Raw genomic sequence first — 20,289 nt, forward strand, 5'->3', positions numbered from 1 at the left:
AGCCCTTTCAATCTACACATATTACCTTTTTTCCCTATTCTTTAAACCCCATTCCAACCCAAACACAAGGACAAAATGTGGAAACTCCAAATAATATGTAAGCGCTCATATACTGATGATTGAAAGAGGGAGACATCTAAATATTCCCAGAAATGAGAGATACTGCTCTGTATGTAATTCTGGTCAAAATTGAAAATGAAAAACATTTTCTTTTACATTGTGTAAAATACTCAACTAAAAGGGCCATATTTTACCAAAAGTTTCAAATATAATCGTTGATCCTATTTGTAAACTTAAAGCTTACTTGACATGGCTGAATGTAAAAATAAGTTGGTTTAATCTACATCATTCTTTTCAAAATTAGAAATTGGAAATTAAGAAAATCAATAAATTCTAGAGGAGTAATTGTTGATAAATCTAAAAAAAAAAAATGGATTAATTATATTACTGTGCAATATGTCTTTCTGGAATTAGATGAAACTCGAGAAAAATTGTCAGTTAAAATGGATTTACCCACATATCTATCTAATACCCCTCATAACTGATAGCTATCGGATTAATTTAAAATCCTCAAATATATGAAGTATCTCAGAGCCCGCCCATGATCAAATTATGCCGAGTCATCCAGTATGGTTTGACTTGAACAACATAAAGATTTAATAAATGTAGTTTTAGCAATTAAACGCATAACCTGAATATTTTATAGGTTAATCTACGTAATGATATAGACCTCCAGATGTCTTTTGATTATTTGTGCAGAAAAACAGCATATAATTTGACTTTGTAAACCAGTCAAAGGGAGATAATTGTGTTCTGAAGTTTATTTTATATGGGTGATGTGTCGAAAGGCCCCAAAATGCCCAAACTCCCTATTAGGTTCTAGAAATTTTGGACTCAATATTAAAATACAGAGAAAGGATTCATAAGGCAATTTTATAAAAAAAAATAACCACCAAAGAGAAAAAGTATGATATAACTTTATTAAAGAGAATTATTTTAGATCTCTGATGAATCATGATTATGATAATTCAATAAATCATGGTACAATTTTAACCAATTTGACTCTAATAGTAGCCTAAAATTACCGTTTGAAGGCTGGCTGTAAAGGGTGTTCCCTGCCCTCTATCAATACGAATAATAGTATTATTCTAGAATCTTTATTATTCATCTGACAGTTAACATAAGCAGTCTCTATGAAATTTATCTGATTTGAGACTGAGAAAAATCCAAAGTTTATGAAAATTCTTTCAGCTGTGGTTGTTTTGATGCAGACATTTCTCCTAATGAGTATTAACTTTGTTGTTTTAATACTCTGCACCCAACAATTCAGTGAAAATATGCATTTTATTTGTTTCATTTCATGCTTAATAGCAACACTAAATCTAAAACAACTGATTCTAACTAAATAATAATTCTTCAACAGTATCAGTAAACTAAACTATTTTTTAACATTTAGAACATATTCTATCATACTTTGTGTATATTTTTTCACTTTTAAATCAATTTTTCAATCAAAACTGTCATTTAACTTTGATATCTCACAAATTATGTGTACCAAGGAATTTTCTATTCTAAATCAACTTTCAATTCTTATGTAAAAATATAAAAATTTTAATCCAGAAACGAACATTATGCTATAATAACTATAATCGTTACGATTAGAAATTGAAAGGATCAGCAATCCCCAGTGCATAGTTGAGCTGTGAGTTGGTAAAATAACATGATCCCCTAATGAGAAACCTGACCACTTTTTGCTTGTAAAAGGATCAGAGATGGATTAGTATAGACTCTTATCAACTAAAACAATGATGACTTTCTCAAATGCACTCTATACAAAAATCTATCTTATAAAATCTTCTACATGGATTTTAATACAAGGCCATGTTGAGGAGAAATCATTTTTGAATGTTTATCAATTACTTATCATCATTACATGTATTTCCTTTTTTTAAAATAGCAGCGAAAATACCAATTTTATAGGAAATAGGGAATAAATTACAAATTATGAAAATCTTATCACAGAATTAATCGTTAGCGAAAAAATAATAAAAAAGCCCCTAAAAGGCCTCAATTTTTTAAGATCATTTAAAAAATTCAGAGAGATATGACTTCACAGGGGGAATGTCACAAGTATGGGATGTTAACCCCGACTTGTCCATTAAAATGTTTCCAGAATTATTCACCAGATGAGATGGCAGTTTTTATACATATAGATCTGTGTTAAGGAGCATGGGAAAGAATTATTTCTGAGGATTTGTTTTTTTTATTTTGTATACATTCTTTGCTTAATATCTTTGTTTATCCTGCAAGTGTTTTATATTGACTTATATCTATTACAGAATTTTAATGCAGTTTTGTAAGATTTAAGCCACATGAAAGGCAATGATGATGCACAATATTGAATAAACTTTGACAGTACTTGGCATGCTTAAAATGTGGTTGTTTCACTACATTCTAAAAATAGTCCCATATGTTGTCAAGAATGAATCAATATTGTGCTGAAGTTTATTAAGCGATATCCTGATATCCTCGTTGAATATATGGGGAAAAAAAGCAAACAAATATAAAAATGTGGATAATCCTTTGCTTAGCTTTGGATGTGTAAATTTGCAAAATATGAAAGTATAAAGATCACCTTAAAATGTGGAAAAAAAAATCATTACAATAATTTTTAGAAAATTGGGCATACAAAAGATTCTTCCACAATTTCAAATATGAGACCAATCTCTGATGGGGCCGGATACAAACAGCAGCCTATGGGGATGTAAATACAATAAAGACCCCCCCCCCTTTTTTCATCTGTCAACACATAATTTTAATTAGGAATGCCTAATCTGACATGGAAAAACCATAAAGATGTCTCATTACAGTAGGGCCATGCAATACTTAGAATGTAGAAGATATAATAGTACCTCACTAAGAGGAGGTCTATTTTGAGAGTTGAAATACATCAGATGTTTCAATGTACAATTAAAGAGGTAACTTTTGTTTTTTTTGTGTGGTTGGTTTGCTGCTGTAATTACATATACTTGTACCACACATCTCCTTGTCTTCATGCCTACAAAAGGGTTGGGGCTGAAATTGTATAGACTGATCAAAACGAAAAATCTGCTATTAAAAGAATTGGGAATCCTTTATGAGGCTTTTAATTGTAAGTTACTACAATTATTGTACAACCATTTATGTAAATAAAGAGCAAAGTTCAATAGAAATGCATTTATAATTATTTAAATGTAATATGCATGGTATTATTATATATAAGTTCTCTTGGTGTAAGATGGGGTGGACTGATTTTTTTCAACATCCTTTAAAAGTTACTTTTTATTACATGTGTTATATGAAATTGATCCAAACTTTTTTAAGAACTTTGACAAATATAATTTGGAGTGATTTTTTTTGCTATTTGTTGTAAATATTTGGGAATATTAATGAAATTTTGCCTCTGATAGAAATAGTTATGTTGGGGTGGAGTGCTGTTTATACCCAGGGCCAGGGGATTGAACAATCAGGTTGTAAGATTTTTGCTTTGTAAAAAGTAGCATGGATCTACCTTTGCACTCCCTACAGTGTGTGGTCAAAGGGAAATAACTACAATGCAGCTCTGCTTTCTTTTTCAATATTTGCTAGAAAAAGATCCATCCCTACCTCTTACACTTAGGTTCCTAGTACCATTATGATATACCCTATTCCATTAAGCATTTTTAAACAAAAAATTGAACAAAATTATGAAAAGAAACTAAAGTTTAAATATACAATGATGAAACCATATCACAAATAATATTTTTTTGCTATAGGATTTAGATAAAGAAAATGACAAGATGTTCAAATAACAATTTTAAAATCTTTCAGCTAGTAAGAAACTAAAAGATCCTATGTGCAAATGAAATATATGTCTATTCCAAGAGAGATCCCCATCTTTTGTGTTAAACCATTTATTTGCAACTGATATTTAGTTTGTTCTTGTTGTAACACCCCAGTCTAAGTTAAGGGGAGATATGAGGGCTTACAAACATGTTTAACTCTGTCACATTCAATATGTGCCTGTCTCAAATCTGGAGCCTGTTTAGTTGTTGTTGTTGGTTCATGTCTAAGATATTTGTGTTTCGTAAATTGTTTTGTTATAAATAAGCATTTCAGTGTCTCTATCATTAAGTCTTTCCACTTTTCCGTTGAAAGACCTTTAGATTTTGTTCTTCTCCTTATTTTTTTAATGGTTTTACATTTACAAACTGTGACTTGGACAGAGAGTTGTCCCATTGGCCCTTATACCACATCTTCTTATATCTATGGCTGTGTATTTAAACAAATAAATGTGCTACTTAGGCAATCATGTTTTACTGCAGGTCTGAGTATATTCTTGAGGGCTAAATAAACACAGTTCTCTGCTACATTCACTATAGTGATTTATTATATGTTGATGTATACTGGAACATGCATGACATGTGCAGAGATATACAAGAATATATAAGCCTCTTTCTATCCATCTTACATGGAGAGGATTTTTTTTGGCAATGCCTTCTGGTCTATACCTAAATGATTCTTTGGACCATTTATACCTAACTCTGTCTAACTTCAGTATTAAATAAACTTTTAGAAACGCAAAAAATAACTTATTTCTTGTATTTGTAGATTGTGTTTTTCTTAACAGTGTAATTATCTATAGTAGAAATGGGTAAATTATACCATGAATGGATTGAACTATTTACAAAAAAGGTATTACAATCTGACAGAGAATGGAGTGTCCCAAAATGGTCAAGTCCATTTATTTCAGCATAAATTATGCCATGAATGGATTGAACTATTTCAAAAATGGGTAAATCTGACAGAGACTGGAATGATCCAAAATGGTCAAGTCCATTTATCACAGCAATGAAATTGGATTGAATACAAGCAGAGTAAGTGAGAAGGGGAACAGTGTTCATAACTGTTCATAACTGTTCACCAATCATTTGAACTATTATGTTTTATCTTCCAATGAATACATTTAATAAACAGTTATGTTCATTAAACCTTTTCATACTTTGTTGTTCAAAACAAACTCCAAGAAATGTGTTTACTTACCAGTGAACAGGAAAATATCATTTGATGAACAGTTAAAACACAGTTTAACAAGTAGTCTTATGTTGGAACTGTTAATATATTGTCATAATAAGCTGATATTATGTCTGTTTGGAGAAATACCTACACGCATGACTTTTGTATATTAAGAAAAATAAATATTTACTGTTTATTTTTTTTCTTAAAACATAAAATATACTTAAATGTAACATAAAATATTGTCCCCCATGATATATTGTCTGTCGGACAAAATTTCATATAAAATATTGTCCACTGACAGTATTTCATAATGAAATGTCTTGGACAATATTTCATTATGAAATAGTGTCCTTGTCCATGAAATTTGTCACCTCCATCTGGACAATATTTCACAATGAAATTCGGTTCATGACAATACTTCACTATGAAATACTGTCTTTTGAAAATATTTTTTAATCGAATTATTACACAATTAGAAATAGTACACAAGCATGCAGCATGCACATTTTTAGATTTATATTATAAACTGAAATTGTTTTGTATAGTAAGGAATTTAAATTATTACTAATAATGAGTTTCAAATTTACATAGATACATTACAAATGGTTAATTAATTATTATAGATTAAAGAATTGTCTAACATGTGTTTCATTTTATTACATATAATAATAGTGTACAAATATAGTGTACAAATATAAGTAATGACAATCGCTTATTTTGTAAATATATACACAACCACGTGTCGCAGAAAAAAAATCCTATATACCTTCTCTAAACTATATATGTTGATCAATAACCTTCTCTAAACTGAATATATGTTGATAACCTCCCCTTAATGAGACAAAATCCCATGACATCTTTCTATGAAATATTGTCTCAATACTCACAAAATATAATCAAATTATAACCTCCCTTTAACAGGACACAATTTCAAAATATTCATCTGTGAAATATTGTCTTAATTCACACAAAATATAACCTCCCTTTAACAAGACAAAATTCCATAGTATTCATCTGTGAAATATTGGCTATATGCATATACAATTTCACTATGAAAATTTGTCCTTCTCTGGACATTTTTCCATAGATGAGGACAATATTTCATGATACATAGTTATGAAATATTGTCTTATGGTACAATATTTCATAGGACAATATTTTGCTTTACATAAACACATTCTCTTCAGATCTCTAAAAACTACAGCTTGATATTCTTAACGTGAACTGTTGTCCTAAAAAAATAAATGGGGGAATGTGTCTATGGAACACAAATAATGCCCCCGCTTGCATATCATATAAAGTAATAAAGGGACATAACTGAAGAATGGTAAAAGTAAAACAACCCCCAGTGGTGGATCTAGAGGGGGCGTAGAGGGCGTACCCTCCCCCTTTGTATGGACTTTTTTTTTGTTTTTTTGTAAAATGATAAATCAACTATAGACTTAGTGAACTTTGCCATTTCCCATGTACTCTAATATTAATTTTTTTTGCAACAATTCTTATCTTATAAAGATATTTTTTGAGGAATTTACTGATTATCAATGTCATTTGACTCAATATGGTGGAGTTGACCAGTGCGTCGAACAAACGTCACTTAGTCATTTTGAAATTTAAATTACAGTAATACATTGCTCAGGCTGGGGATGACAATCATAACACCTTCAAAGCGACAAAGGATTGAGCAAGAACGTATTGACTTCTATTTCACTATTCCACCAAACAGAAAGTAATACTCTATAGACTATTACACTCTTATGAAAAAAAATTCCACAGCAATATTATTTACCTACGAAAACATGTTTAACCACAAACGGCACACCCAGCCTATTTTAAAACAACATAGCTGAATAATGATCTCAAGTCTGTATAAGCTCTAGATAGATTTATAGTCTAAGGTACGAACCATTTGATTTGAGGAGGCAGTCTTAGATATTTGAGAGAAAAAAATTGACTCTGATTTTTGCCTTAATCTAGTTCTGGCCTGAACTATCTTGAAAACAATAATCTTGTCCACTTTTTTGCTTTTAGAAACAAAAATTTCCAACAGAATTATTTAGCATTAAATGAACATGATGAATGAAAACAAGCGTATTTTTTTGTGGCCGGGGTTTGCATGTCTGACCGGAATGTATGTTTCGCTGAACTGAAATACGTGTATTGAAAACTTTTTTCAAGACCAGACTGCAACCTGCCTGCTGGGTGTGGCCTTTATGTCTCCATTTGTCGACCGTCATTCATAAATTCATTGTCATTAGACTCATTCGTAGCCTTTGGTTGATTTGGAACCCCTCACTTCTGTCAATTTTGTTGGGTGAAACAAATCAACCAAACATTGGGATAAAAATTGCTTGTCTTCTTTAGCTCACCTGGCCTGAAGGGCCAAGTGAGCTTTTCTCATCACTTTGCGTCCGTTGTCTGTCGTCGTCCGGCGTCGTCTGTTAACTTTTACAAGAATCTTCTCCTCTGAAACTACTGGGCCAAATTAAACCAAACTTGGCCACAATCATTATTGGGGTATCTAATTTATATAATGTGTGGCTTGACCCGGCCAACCAACCAAGATAGCCACCATGGTTAAAAATAGAACATAGGGGTAAAATGCAGTTTTTGGCTTATAACTCACAAACCAAAGCATTTAGAGCAAAACATGGGGTACAATTGTTTATCAGGTCAAGATCTATTTGCCCTGAATTGGTAATTTTAAAGAAATTTTGCTGTTTTTAGTTATTACCTTGAATATTATTTTAGATAGAGATAAACTGTAAACTGCAATAATGTTCAGCATAGTAAGATTTACAAATAAGTCAACATGACCGAAATGGTCAGTTGACCCCTTTAGGAGTTATTGCCCTTTATAGTCAATTTTTAACCATTTTTCGTAAATCTTAGTAATATTTTACAAAAATCTTCTTCTCTGAAACTACTTGGCCAAATTAATCAAAACTTGGCAACAATCATCTTTGGGGTATCTAGTTTAAAAAATGTGTGGTTTGACCCGGTCAACCAACCATGATGGCCACCATGGCTAAAAATAGAACATAGAGGTAAAATACAGTTTTTGGCTTATAACTCAAAAACCAAAGGCTTTAAGCATTTAGAGCAAATCTGACATGGAGTAAAATTGTTTATCAGGTCAAGATCTATCTGCCCTGAAATTTTCAGATGAATTGGACAATTAACCCATTGTTGGGTTGCTGCCCCTGAATAGGTAATTTTAAGGAAATTTTGCTGTTTTTGGTTATTACCTTGAATATTATTATAGATAGAGATAAACTGTAAACTGCAATAATGTTCAGCATAGTAAGATTTACAAATAAGTCAACATGACCGAAATGGTCAGTTGACCCCTTTAGGAGTTATTGCCCTTTATAGTCAATTTTTAACAATTTTTTTGTAAATCTTTGTAATCTTTTCAAAAATCTTCTCCTCTGAAACTACTGGGCCAAGTTCAATATAGATAGAAATAATTGTTAGCAGCAAGAATGTTCAGTCAAGTAAGATGTAAAAACACATCACCCTTACCAAAACACAATTTTGTCATGAATCCATCTGTGTCCTTTGTTTAATATTCACATCGACCAAGGTGAGCGACACAGGCTCTTTAGAGCCTTTAGTTTTAACTCTTGTCAGTCATATTGTAAATTCCATCAAATAGCCAGGCGTATATCTTGTTTACAACAAGAAATCCGTGAGGTTATGATAACTTAACTTACAACATGTTTAAACTGGTGAGAATTTCCATGTCTATATTTTACTGACAAGTCCCACATCAACTTTATCAGTTTAAAGCTTTCGATCCATACTATCATTTTATGAAAGACAATTAATAGGGAGAATACAGGATCGAAAATGTCCAACCCTTACTCTTTACAGCAACTACAAAATAAGCATGCCCCACGACAGGAACCGTTTAAAAAGTTGCATTTTACAATTATTTTATGTTTTTTTGCCCCAAAAAGGTCCCAAAAATGTTTCGCCTCGCTCCTATCAATAGTCTTCACCCCCACTTTCCAAAATCCTGGATCCTCCCCAGAACCAGTACTTGATTCAAGTTTTGTTAAAATAAATATTGTCATTTGTGAACAACTTTCAAACTTTTATGTTAAGGACGAACACCAAAAATTTCAACAATTTTTCCATTTGTAAAGAGGTATATAAGCCTTATATTCTTTATTTATCTATTTGACCTGCAATCCATATATCAATATTTTATTAAGGAAATATCTACATGTTTCCTCAAAACAAACCTATATACAATGTGACAGTCACTTTTTAATTAGTCCAAAGTATTTATTCGTAAATGTCAATAAAAAGTTCAAACTGTGCATTACATGTTATTTGTCATGTAAATCAAAGCATATTTGCATTTGTTAAATAATTACATGTATTTCAATTCATATTTGCACATATTTATCCATGTCAAGGACAAATAATTTACTTCATTGTATATAAATATAAATCAAGGACAAAGTTCATTGCATTTGCATATTTGTATTTGACAACTGCTGTTGAAAAGGACAATAGATATAACAAGATGTGGTACGAGTGCCAATGAGTCACATTTTGTAAAAGTAAATCATTATAGGTCAAAGTATGGTCTTCAACACAGAGATTTGGCTCACTTCAAACAGCAAGCTATAAAGGGCCGCACAAAATGACTAGTATAAAACCATTCAAATGGAAAAACCAACGGTTTAATCTATATAAAAAATCATTATAGGTCAAAGTACGGTCTTCAACACAGAGATTTGGCTCACTTCAAACAGCAAGCTATAAAGGGCCGCACAAAATGACTAGTATAAAACCATTCAAATGGAAAAACCAACGGTTTAATCTATATAAAAAACGACAACTACTGAACATCAGATTCCTGACTAAGGCCAGTCTGTGCAAAGAAATGCAGCAGGTTTAAATGTTTTAATAGGTATCAACCTTCACCTTATCTGAAACAATAGTGTAACATCACAATACAGAAAGACACACTATAAAATAACAATTGAAATGGCTCAATCAAAAGACAAAACACATTGAACATACACTGAAAATTATCTATTTGACCTGCAATCCATATATCAATATTTCATTAAGAAATATCTGTGTGCTTCCTCAAATCAAACCTATATAAAATGTGACAGTCTGACAGTCACTTTTTAATTACTCCAAAGTATTTATTTGTAAATTTCAATAAAAAGTCCAAACTGTGCATTACATGACATTTGTCATTTAAATCAGTGCATATTCGCATTTGTTAAATAATTACATGTATTTCAATTCATATTTGCACTTATATCCATGTCAAGGACAAATAATTTACTTCATTGTATACAAATGTATATCAAGGACAAAGTTCATGACAGTTGTATACTTGTATTTGACAACTACTGACAAAGTTCATGACAGTTGTATACTTGTATTTGACAACTACTGACAGTGTTGAACAATTCACAATAGTATTTCCTTGAAAAGGACAATGACTTGCTTAAGTATACTCTAGATTTAAGGTCAAGAGCAATAACTTACATGACATTGTGTCCTTCAAATTTTGGGTTTTTAGCATCAAGAAACTTATTATGAATTCAAATGTGACATAATGTTTAGGTACCAGTGCTAAAAAGGTTTAAAGTGACTTTTATAAGATATATACATGTACTAGTAAAATCCCAGATGAAGGTATAGAATCTGCTAAATGTTTGCAACAAGGGTGCACACACTGAAATATCTTGCCAGCTTTACTGATCATTGATTTTATGTTGATAGTCCGAAATATGAAGTTTGACTACAAGTATCAACATAATCCTAGAAAATGAGGCCAAGGTTTGGTAAACCAAGTAGGAAATATATGTTCACCTGACATTCATTCCATACACCAAATATAGTTTACCTATTGCTTATAGTTTATGAGAAACAGACCATAAAACTTTTGAGACAACTATCCACAATGCTCAGTATTTCATGATAAATTCCCGTATGATGTGTAAATTACAATTTTATTGAAATATCAGAATATTTTACTAAAGTCATTTACCGGTATACACTGTAAGGAATTCTGATTTCTTATTTTCTGTGTTTCAACGCCACTTTTAAGCATAGCTTTTGGGCTATTTCATGGTGGCCAGTTTTTATTGGTGGAGGTAGCAAGAGTGCCCATAGAAACCAACAACTTTCAATAGGAAAACTGATAATCCTTGTCAATAAAGATTAGAGTCGAGTGTATCTGGACAAGCGGTGTTTGAACTCACAACCTCAGTGTTGACTGGCTAGTGATTACAGTAGTAACTACTTAGACCACTTGGCCACCAAAGCCCCTATAAGGAATTCTGATCATACTGTTCATATACCAGTAAATATTCAATCAACTTACTATCAGATGTGAGATGTTACATACATTTACCATGATCAGATGCAGTGGACAATATTGACATGAACAATTTATTTTGCTACCTTAGTTGTCATACCTATATCCAAGGGTTTGTAATTCTCTAGTTTGCAATATTCATTACATATATTGTTTTCATAATTTGTTTAAAAAGGAGCCAATAGAAATGTATTTAAAAAAAAAACCTCAAATATCCATGAAAATTAAGCGAGTTCTGGTGCTTCTTGGACTACAGTATGAGTAGAGAGGTGACAACTTTTTTAACATATTTTCATTTTAGCTACCTACTAATGTGGCTTCATTAGTATTCATGGGATACCAATTTTTATTTATTTTGAGGTTGAAGTTGAACCACAAATTCAATTGTTAATCAAAATTTAAATTTCTATAGGATTGTACAATTTTTCCTCAATTCACTAAACTGGTACCTACAAAAACAAATGAATCCAACTTTTCACTGCCATGCAAGAATGAGACTTAGTCTGTGGATTTAATACTATTCCTATGTTGTACTTAATTATTTACAAATATATTGTGGTTATAGGTGGAGCAGGCATTTGATAGTACAATGTACACCAAAATTTTAAATTTCTATAGGCTTGTTATTAGAACTGAGTCAAGATCTAGAGCAAATGGATCAAAAGGCAAAAGCACTGGACGAAAACAGTTCATCTTATAAAAACAATCATCAAATTCAAGTGCATGTCTCAGTTATAATGCCAACAACTTGTTTATTGGGTTTCCACAAATAAATAATCATGAAGACATAGGGTTCTTGGTCTATCTATATCTCTATCTATTGAACACTTTTTTGTTCATTTGTCAAAAAAGACTTAAGTTACCCTTAACTTTTACTCTTAAAAGCATCAGTAAAATAGGAAAGAAAAAATATGTGGATTTCATACATGTAGTCAGGGGGGTAAAGGGGGGGGGGGGGTCGTGAAACCCCCTTGAAAAACAAATAAGCACTGTTAAAGTCAATGTTCTGTTTCAATTCTGACTGTTAAAGTTGATATAAGCAGATATATACAATACCTAAATATGATAAATTAATAATTTATTTATCAGATTGTATTTTGTATTTACTATGACATGACTGATCTGATCATGTTTAAATTATATCAAAATGTTGGGTGGTAAGAAAAAAGGGGGCAGGGTTAATAGCTTCATGGCATATCTACTACTTTTTAACACATAGCACTGAAAATCAACAGACTACACATTCAGATATTATAATAAAATACTTTGCAGAGCACACCCTGATAAGACTGCAGAGGTCGAACCCTAAACAGGTGGTCTGAATTTGGATTGTGATCAAATTTGACATAACATAGGTCTCTGACACATAATAAATGTGGTGAACGATCTTAAAAAAAATGAAATTGGTTAAAATATTTGTATAATCAATGTAAATATTGAAAATATTTAGATAAAACAACAAAAAATTATGAGAAAAAATAATTACCTCTTATTTTTTTTTAACCCATTGAAGTAATCACCCCCAAACTCAATCCCAGCCTTCCCTTTTAGGTATGGTACCTTGAAGTACAATTTCAGAGAGATCTATACACTTAAACACAAGTTATTGTCTGGAAACTACTAAAGTGCTTGTTTTTGGCCCCTTTTTGGCTCCAAATTACCAAAATAATGATACCATAACCCCCCAAATCAATCCCAAGCTTCCTTTAGTGGTATTGAACCTTCTGGTAAAATTTCAAAGAGATCCATTTACTTTAACTAAAGTTATTGTTCCAGGAATCAAAAAGTGTATTTGGATGACGCCTACAACAACATCATACCATTATATGATGCAAAATTTGTTTGCAGTTGTATAAAAAGTAGTTTATTTTCTGACTTCACATCATACCTGTTCAGATGGCTAAATCTTTCTTTCCAATTTTCTGCTTTTTCTATCTCTCCTGTTACTTCATCTTTGATTTGCATCCCATAAAAGTCTAACATCATCTTATAAGACTTTAAAACTCTTCTACGGGCCTTTTCATCCTTCATTATTCCCTGGAAAATATGTGTACAATTTAAGAGGGTGGTAATGCCCATTACTGTCAGGCGTCAAACGGTCATTTTTAGCTACCGTCAAATTGGTTAAAATTTTACCATGATTCGTCAAATTATCCTTATTGTAATTCGTCAGATTCTCAAATAATTATCATTACCATTATTTTGGGGGAAAAAAATAGCGTGATTCTTCAAATTCAGCTGATTTTTTTATCGTCTACAAGAAAGTGTACATTTTATCGTCATGCACTAAAAATTACTGTTAACCTCATTTTGCAAGAATTTTTACTGCCATACGTCATGAAGGTACCCCCATTACTACCCTCATTTAAGCACCAACCTCAATAATGAATCGAAGGAAAATATTTCTAATACATTTTATCAGTAAAGTGAATTGTTCTCTTCCTATTAGTTGGACAAGTTTTAGTAAATGTGCCTATACAAGCGTAAAATTGAGAATTGAAATGGGAAATATGTCTAAGAGACAACAATCCACCAAAAGGCAGAAAACATCAATGAGTCTTCAACACAGTTAAAACTCTAGCACCGGAAGACAGGATTCAGCTGGCCCCTAAACAAAAAGGTGTACTAGGGGGAAATGAAAGCCACATTAAACTCTGAACAAATAAATTAAATGAACTAAAATTAAAAAAAAAAAAAACAAGACTAAGAGGCTCCTGACTATGAATATATATATGAAAATACAAAATAGACTTACTTCTGCTTCATGTTTTTGTAAAATCTGTGCATGATAATTCATCCCTGATTCTCTTATAGGAAACAACCTGTATGTAAATATAATCAGAGCTCAATGTTATGTCATAAAGACAAACAATTATTCGCTTATTTAAGAAATTTCACATTTTACTATATCATAAACAAATATTTTTGAAAAAATTATATTGAGTAATTAATGGTAATATTTTTCATGATGCAATAAACAAGAGCTGTAATAAACTTGAGCTTAAAGGATAGTGTGGTCATGGTGACCTTATTTCTGTGTTATTTGGTCTATTGTAGAGAGTTGTTTCATTGGCCAACATACCACATCTTTTTTTTATCATAATATAATAATGTGTGGTTGTATAACTTGAGTGTTCTCAATACTTCACTTGAGGCACAATTCATGAATTCACTTTTTTTTAGTCAACCCATCTCATAGCACCTGTATAGAATATGTCTGCCATGAATCAAAATAAAATATTTCCCCAAAATTTGCAGTTACCAAAACAAATAAATCATTGACTTCTCAAACAAAAATGATTGTTTTGCTAATTTCATCAGGTTATAAAATTTACATAAAATAGAGGTTAATTGAAGAAGATTCCTGTCCAGTGCTTTAAAAAAATCTTACAACTAAAATACTGCATAATACGTAAACAGCTTTCAATTTTATTCATCACAACTAAATTCAAGTCAAATGATTTTTGTGTTTTTCTTAAAACTCAGTCTTGGAACTTGAAATTAGTGTATTGACTGTTTCAACTCTAAATTGTTATGGCAAAAATAATATCTTGACGGTGTTACATAAATGTCCAATATTTTTATTATAAAAGCAATTTATTATGAAGCCTTCAATTTGAAATAAATAAATAAAATGATTAGTCAAGATAAATAAACTTTGGGAAAATGAAAGATTGATGGAGTCAACATTCTTCCCTTCTTATTATATTTAACAAAGTCAAAATTATTAATTTATCTCAGTTACCTCCCCTCATAAAACTAAAATTTTTACAAGAAAACATAGTTCTGAATACAAAAGGATGATTCTCAACTATTCAAAGAAATTCCTGAGCTTGTAAGTCAGAGGTTGATGTTATTTGCTTGTGTGTTATACATCTGAATAAAAATTGCCTTTAAAAGTGCTCTCACAACACAAACAAATATATATACTTATCCCCAGCTTAGTATATATCTAGGATTTTGATTGGTTAACGCACGTCGTTACAAAACCCATAGCCTTTGGGTGTTGCTAACTCATATCCCCGGACGTTGCTAACCATTATCCCGGGGAACTTCACGCAAGTTTTCCTTAGTTCCATGATTGCTCCTTGTGAAATATTGAATTCTGTAGATTAACCATGATGTTTGTAATAAAATATTTAATTCAATAACGATTTTGTCCTATTATGCCGATCATTAACACTCATTTCATAAAATGCATCACTTGACTGCCACATTTGTAAGGAATGGGACTACTGACCTAGCTATGCAAATTACCCACGTTGACGTCACACCATCTATGGCGTAATGCTCACAACATTGAGCGCCAAATTTGACTCAATCCAGTTTCTCTGTCTCCGTATTAAAAATGTCTTATATTTGACTACCTGTAGGGTTCTACCAAAGGTAGTCCCCTACACCCCATAAAAAATATGTAAAATTTCATTATTTCAATAAAACTTTTTTAGATAATGAAAAAAACGTTGTTTTCGCGTTACACTTTGTACCCGAATTTCCATAAAACTCGCCCGATTCGGACTAAGACCGGGGATAAATTCGTTATCTACGTTCATATCCGTAGATATGGATATTTTAACACCCTTCGGCTACACCTCATGGTGTACTGGGGTACTTCAAGGTGTTAAAATATCCATATCTACGGATATGAACGTAGATAACTTATAATATTACAACCAGGTCAAATTTTAAATTGAAAAAAACCCATTACCATTGGATATAGCCGTGATGTCTTTCAAGTAACTTGTAGTTACCCCACCATTTCTTGTGAATTGTGTCTATTAAATCACCTATAAATAAACAAATAACAACATTCATTTACACAGTATTTTATAAAATCTATAGCTATGACTAAATACATAAAATAGAAAATTCAAATATATTGCAAAATTGCAAATTTTTTTACATTAAAAAAAATATAACAGCCCCATAAGAATTTTGGGTATAGAAATATATAAATTCATCTCTTGGATTTCTCATCTGGCAATTAAACCCAATGCTTAAGAAGTATTTATCTATTTGTAAGGAATATTTAAAGCCACATCTGATGGGGTGCCTCATGTAAAGTGCCACACTAAAAACTACTGCAACAATTACAAGACATTCATAGGTTGCCTTTTGCAAATCAAAAGGTCTAGTCACACTGTGGATTCATTGATTTTTGTGGGTACCAATTTTCGAGGTGCATCTATTTGTATGTAAAGAATGTAATGAGTTATTATAATACATGTTTATTTTTGTATGACATAAGGTTGGTGCAATTTAACCAGATTCCACTAATCTCAATTTCTTCTGGTGGATCTATATACTTACCATCAGGATAAGATTTTAATTCATTCTTGTAAAACTGTAAGTTATCATTTTGATCAAGTTTATCACTTTTACCCTGAAAAAATATTTAAATAAGGTTTCTTGAACAAGAAATAAAATTGATTATTGTCATATGTGATCAGGTGATAGATGCAGTTTTGTGACAAACTTAGTTACTTAAACTATTTACCGGGTTTGTAATAACACAAGCAACACAATGGGTGCCACATGTGGAGCAGGATCTGCTTACCCTTGTGGGGCACCAGAGATCACCCCAGTTTGTGTGGGGTTCATGTTGCTTACTCTTTACTTTTCTATGTTGTGTCATGTGTACTAAAAATGTAATTGTCAGTTTGTCTTTTTCTTTTTTAGCCATGGCGTTGTCAGTTTATTTTCAACCTATGAGTTTGACTGTCCCTCAGGTATTTTTTGGCCCCTCTTAAAGTTAAATACATGTATCATGATCTCATATTTTCAGGTAAGGCGATTGAAAATGTGTTCCCCATCACCTCTTATCAAAGTTGGTTTACTGAATGATGAATGATGAGTTGTTCAACTTTACTCAAAATCTGGAGTATGACAAGTAAACAAGGCCTTTCAGTTATAAAACGTAACTCAGTACTTGGGGAGAACAAAATTTAAGCTTGTAACACCAAATCCAGTTAATTGATATTATAATAATAAAATAATCCTTTTCTTAACCTTGTTAAAGTAACATAGATTTTTTGTAATCATGGTAATGTTGATTTTTATATATTTTCTTCAAATTTATTGCCATTTTCTCCTTTTAAAATCATTACATGTATGTACAAAAAAAAACTATCTCTTATGAACAAGTATTCATCAAATACATGCCTGGCTATTAGGTTATATATCATAAGCTTTAAATCTTACAGGATATCCATTTCGATAATCCTCTGTATCTTTCTTTTTCCAGTCACCAGAACTCCATCCAGTTGACCATCCAGATGTCCAATCATCATTGGTTGAACTGTTCTTAAATCTGGTTTTCTGTAAGTAAAAAAAGTACAATCTTTGTTGAAAGTATATTATCATTATTACCATATAAAATAAGAAGATGTTGCATGATTAACAACAAAACTACTATCCAACAAGCAGCAGAGTCCATATATTTTCAATGTTCACCAAGTTATTCTTCTTTTAGAAGTTCAGTAGTAGTTTTTATATTAACCTTTCTCACACTCCATAGACGGTGCAAACAGAAAGAACTGTCAGTGAAAAAGATTAGATTTTAAGATTAAATGTCCATTTTCTAATAAAATATTAAAAGGGTAACAAGTTAATGTCCTTGCTTATAAACTCATCCTATCATTTCTTTTATAAAGATTGTTTGAATATTACTGTCAGATTACGCCTATTTTATGTATTTCTTCAATATCATTAACAGTGCTCCAGCTAGAAATCAAAAGGGGCAGGGTGCCAGTATAGGGCAGGAAACTTTTTTATGATAGGAAAAGGCACTGCTCATTTCTTTTGTCTACGTTCCTGCGTGTATCACGAGTGCACATATTTTTTTACTCTATATGTTGTTAATAAAGTTGCATATGTTGTTGTTTTGATTATTTATTCTATAAAATTTGCATTAGAAAAGACATTCATACTATATCATATTCATAATACATGGCAATACACGTTCATACTATAAGCCAAAAGAGGCAAAATATACTTACTATTCTCCCCCATCCCCTTTCCTTCCAAAAAAACTACATAAACTAAACACCTCATAGTTTAGCATACATATATATCAGGGATGGGGTTGATTACTTTAAAATGTAATGATTAAATTACAATTACTTTGCTAATAAAATGTAATCGATTACATTACAATTACACCCTATTTTATATGTAATCGATTACATTAGGTTACTTTTCTTTATTGTAATCATGATTACTTAAGATTACATTGTATATTGCTATATCAAAGTTTTTTTATAACTTTTTATTCTCACAATAAAGCTTATTTTGGTAATTTTTTTTAAAAGCCTTAATTCATTCATCTTTTTAAAAGAATTTACAGACAAGACAGTTACAGTACTAGTGTAAAATAGCTATAGACAAGTGTCCTTTCTCTCTGTAAAAGATATTACTTTATTTCTAACTACAAATTGTAACCAACTGTCTAATTAACAAAAAAACTGAAAATATGGAAAAATTAATTAAGTATAGTTTTATTGTCTGTTGAGACATAATTGACACATCCATTAATGTGTTTACAGGTGTTAATCACTACTTCCATTTTTTTAAACAAACAATAGGTGGGCTTGGGTATTAAAATTTTATTGTCTTAATAACCATATCAATAAAGTTAAAAGTGGTTGATTGTCATTATTTGTTTGAAAATTTTTAATACTTGATCTAATTGAAATTAATAGAATTATTGTCAGGTGAAAACACAAAACAGTTTTGTAACTTAGGAAAAATTATACATTTCTCTTTATATTAAGAAACAGTTTTAATATTGTATTGATGAAACTTCTGACGTCACCTATTGTTTACTTTGCATATTGTTTGCAATATTATGCCATATGTATACACTGTACATGTACTTGTTTATACCGGTGAGCCTTAAGGCTTAAAGTTAATAAAAAATAAAAATAAGAAAGCACATATTATACATGTACACAAATTTATGGAAAATAAAATTTATTCAATTTTGTCAATAAATGAAACCTGGTTTTAACTTCCATTTTGAATTAAATGGGCTTATATATTTATACCGACCATCAAAGTCAAATAGGAACTAAATGTTGTCTGCATTTGAATTGAAATGTATTTATGTAAAAATATTGGGTAAACTGATATGAAATTGGAGTTAATATCAGAAGTTTTCAATGAAGGAAAACAAATCCTTTCAAGGCATATTCTTGTATCATAAGAGCTCAATCTCACAAAGAAATATTGGAGAGTGAATTTCCTTTTGTAAGCTGTTAACAAAATAAAACACTTGGTTATACAGATTTGTTATATAGATGATTACATTAAACAAGGTTCCGTCATTGTGATTACTAGTTTCATAATTTTTCATTCAAGCTTTACATTTTCTTATTTTCATCTTGTCTATCAAAAACTATTTTTATATATATACAAGATTTGTAATCAGCAAGTAATCATATGAATGTAATCTTAAAGTAAGCTAAATGTAATCATGATTACACCTGTTTTTTGCCATGTAATCGATTACATTACGATTACTTGTAATCAGAAATGGCATGATAACTGATTACATAGGATTACACTGCAAAATGTTATCGATTACAGCTGATTACGATTACTGATTACGATTACTGATTACGATTACCCCATGCCTGATATATATGCATGTATGTGACAGAGTAGTTGTATTTCAAAATTTTCATCTAGAGCTTGGCCCCTCAAAACCTTTTTTTCATTGTTCATGTTGTTTGTGTTCAGTTTGTTTGTGTTCAGGAATTATTTAGTATAGCTTCAACAAGTTGATTTGTGATGATAGTTTAAAAAAAAGCACACTACCATTTTGAAACATTCATAGCTTAAAACACCATTATGTACAAATTTCTTAATTGAGAATGTATAAAACATGGATTGCCAAA

At 31.0% G+C, this 20,289-nt stretch overlaps 1 protein-coding gene across 1 annotated transcript in view; it reads right to left on the reverse strand.

The window, feature by feature from the left end:
- The window catches only part of LOC139481769 (opioid growth factor receptor-like protein 1), a 29,769-nt gene that overhangs the window by 5,031 nt on the left and 4,449 nt on the right, over positions 1-20,289 (reverse strand). Inside the window, exons 2-6 of the mRNA XM_071265265.1 lie at positions 17,594-17,710; positions 16,703-16,775; positions 16,101-16,179; positions 14,148-14,214; positions 13,281-13,429 (exon numbers count right to left, since the gene is read on the reverse strand). Of these exons, the coding sequence (XP_071121366.1) occupies positions 13,281-13,429; positions 14,148-14,214; positions 16,101-16,179; positions 16,703-16,775; positions 17,594-17,710 (485 nt within the window). The remainder of the gene's footprint in view (positions 1-13,280; positions 13,430-14,147; positions 14,215-16,100; positions 16,180-16,702; positions 16,776-17,593; positions 17,711-20,289) is intronic.

This window comes from Mytilus edulis, chromosome 7, assembly GCF_963676685.1.
Source record: "Mytilus edulis chromosome 7, xbMytEdul2.2, whole genome shotgun sequence".
Taxonomy (NCBI): domain Eukaryota; kingdom Metazoa; phylum Mollusca; class Bivalvia; order Mytilida; family Mytilidae; genus Mytilus; species Mytilus edulis.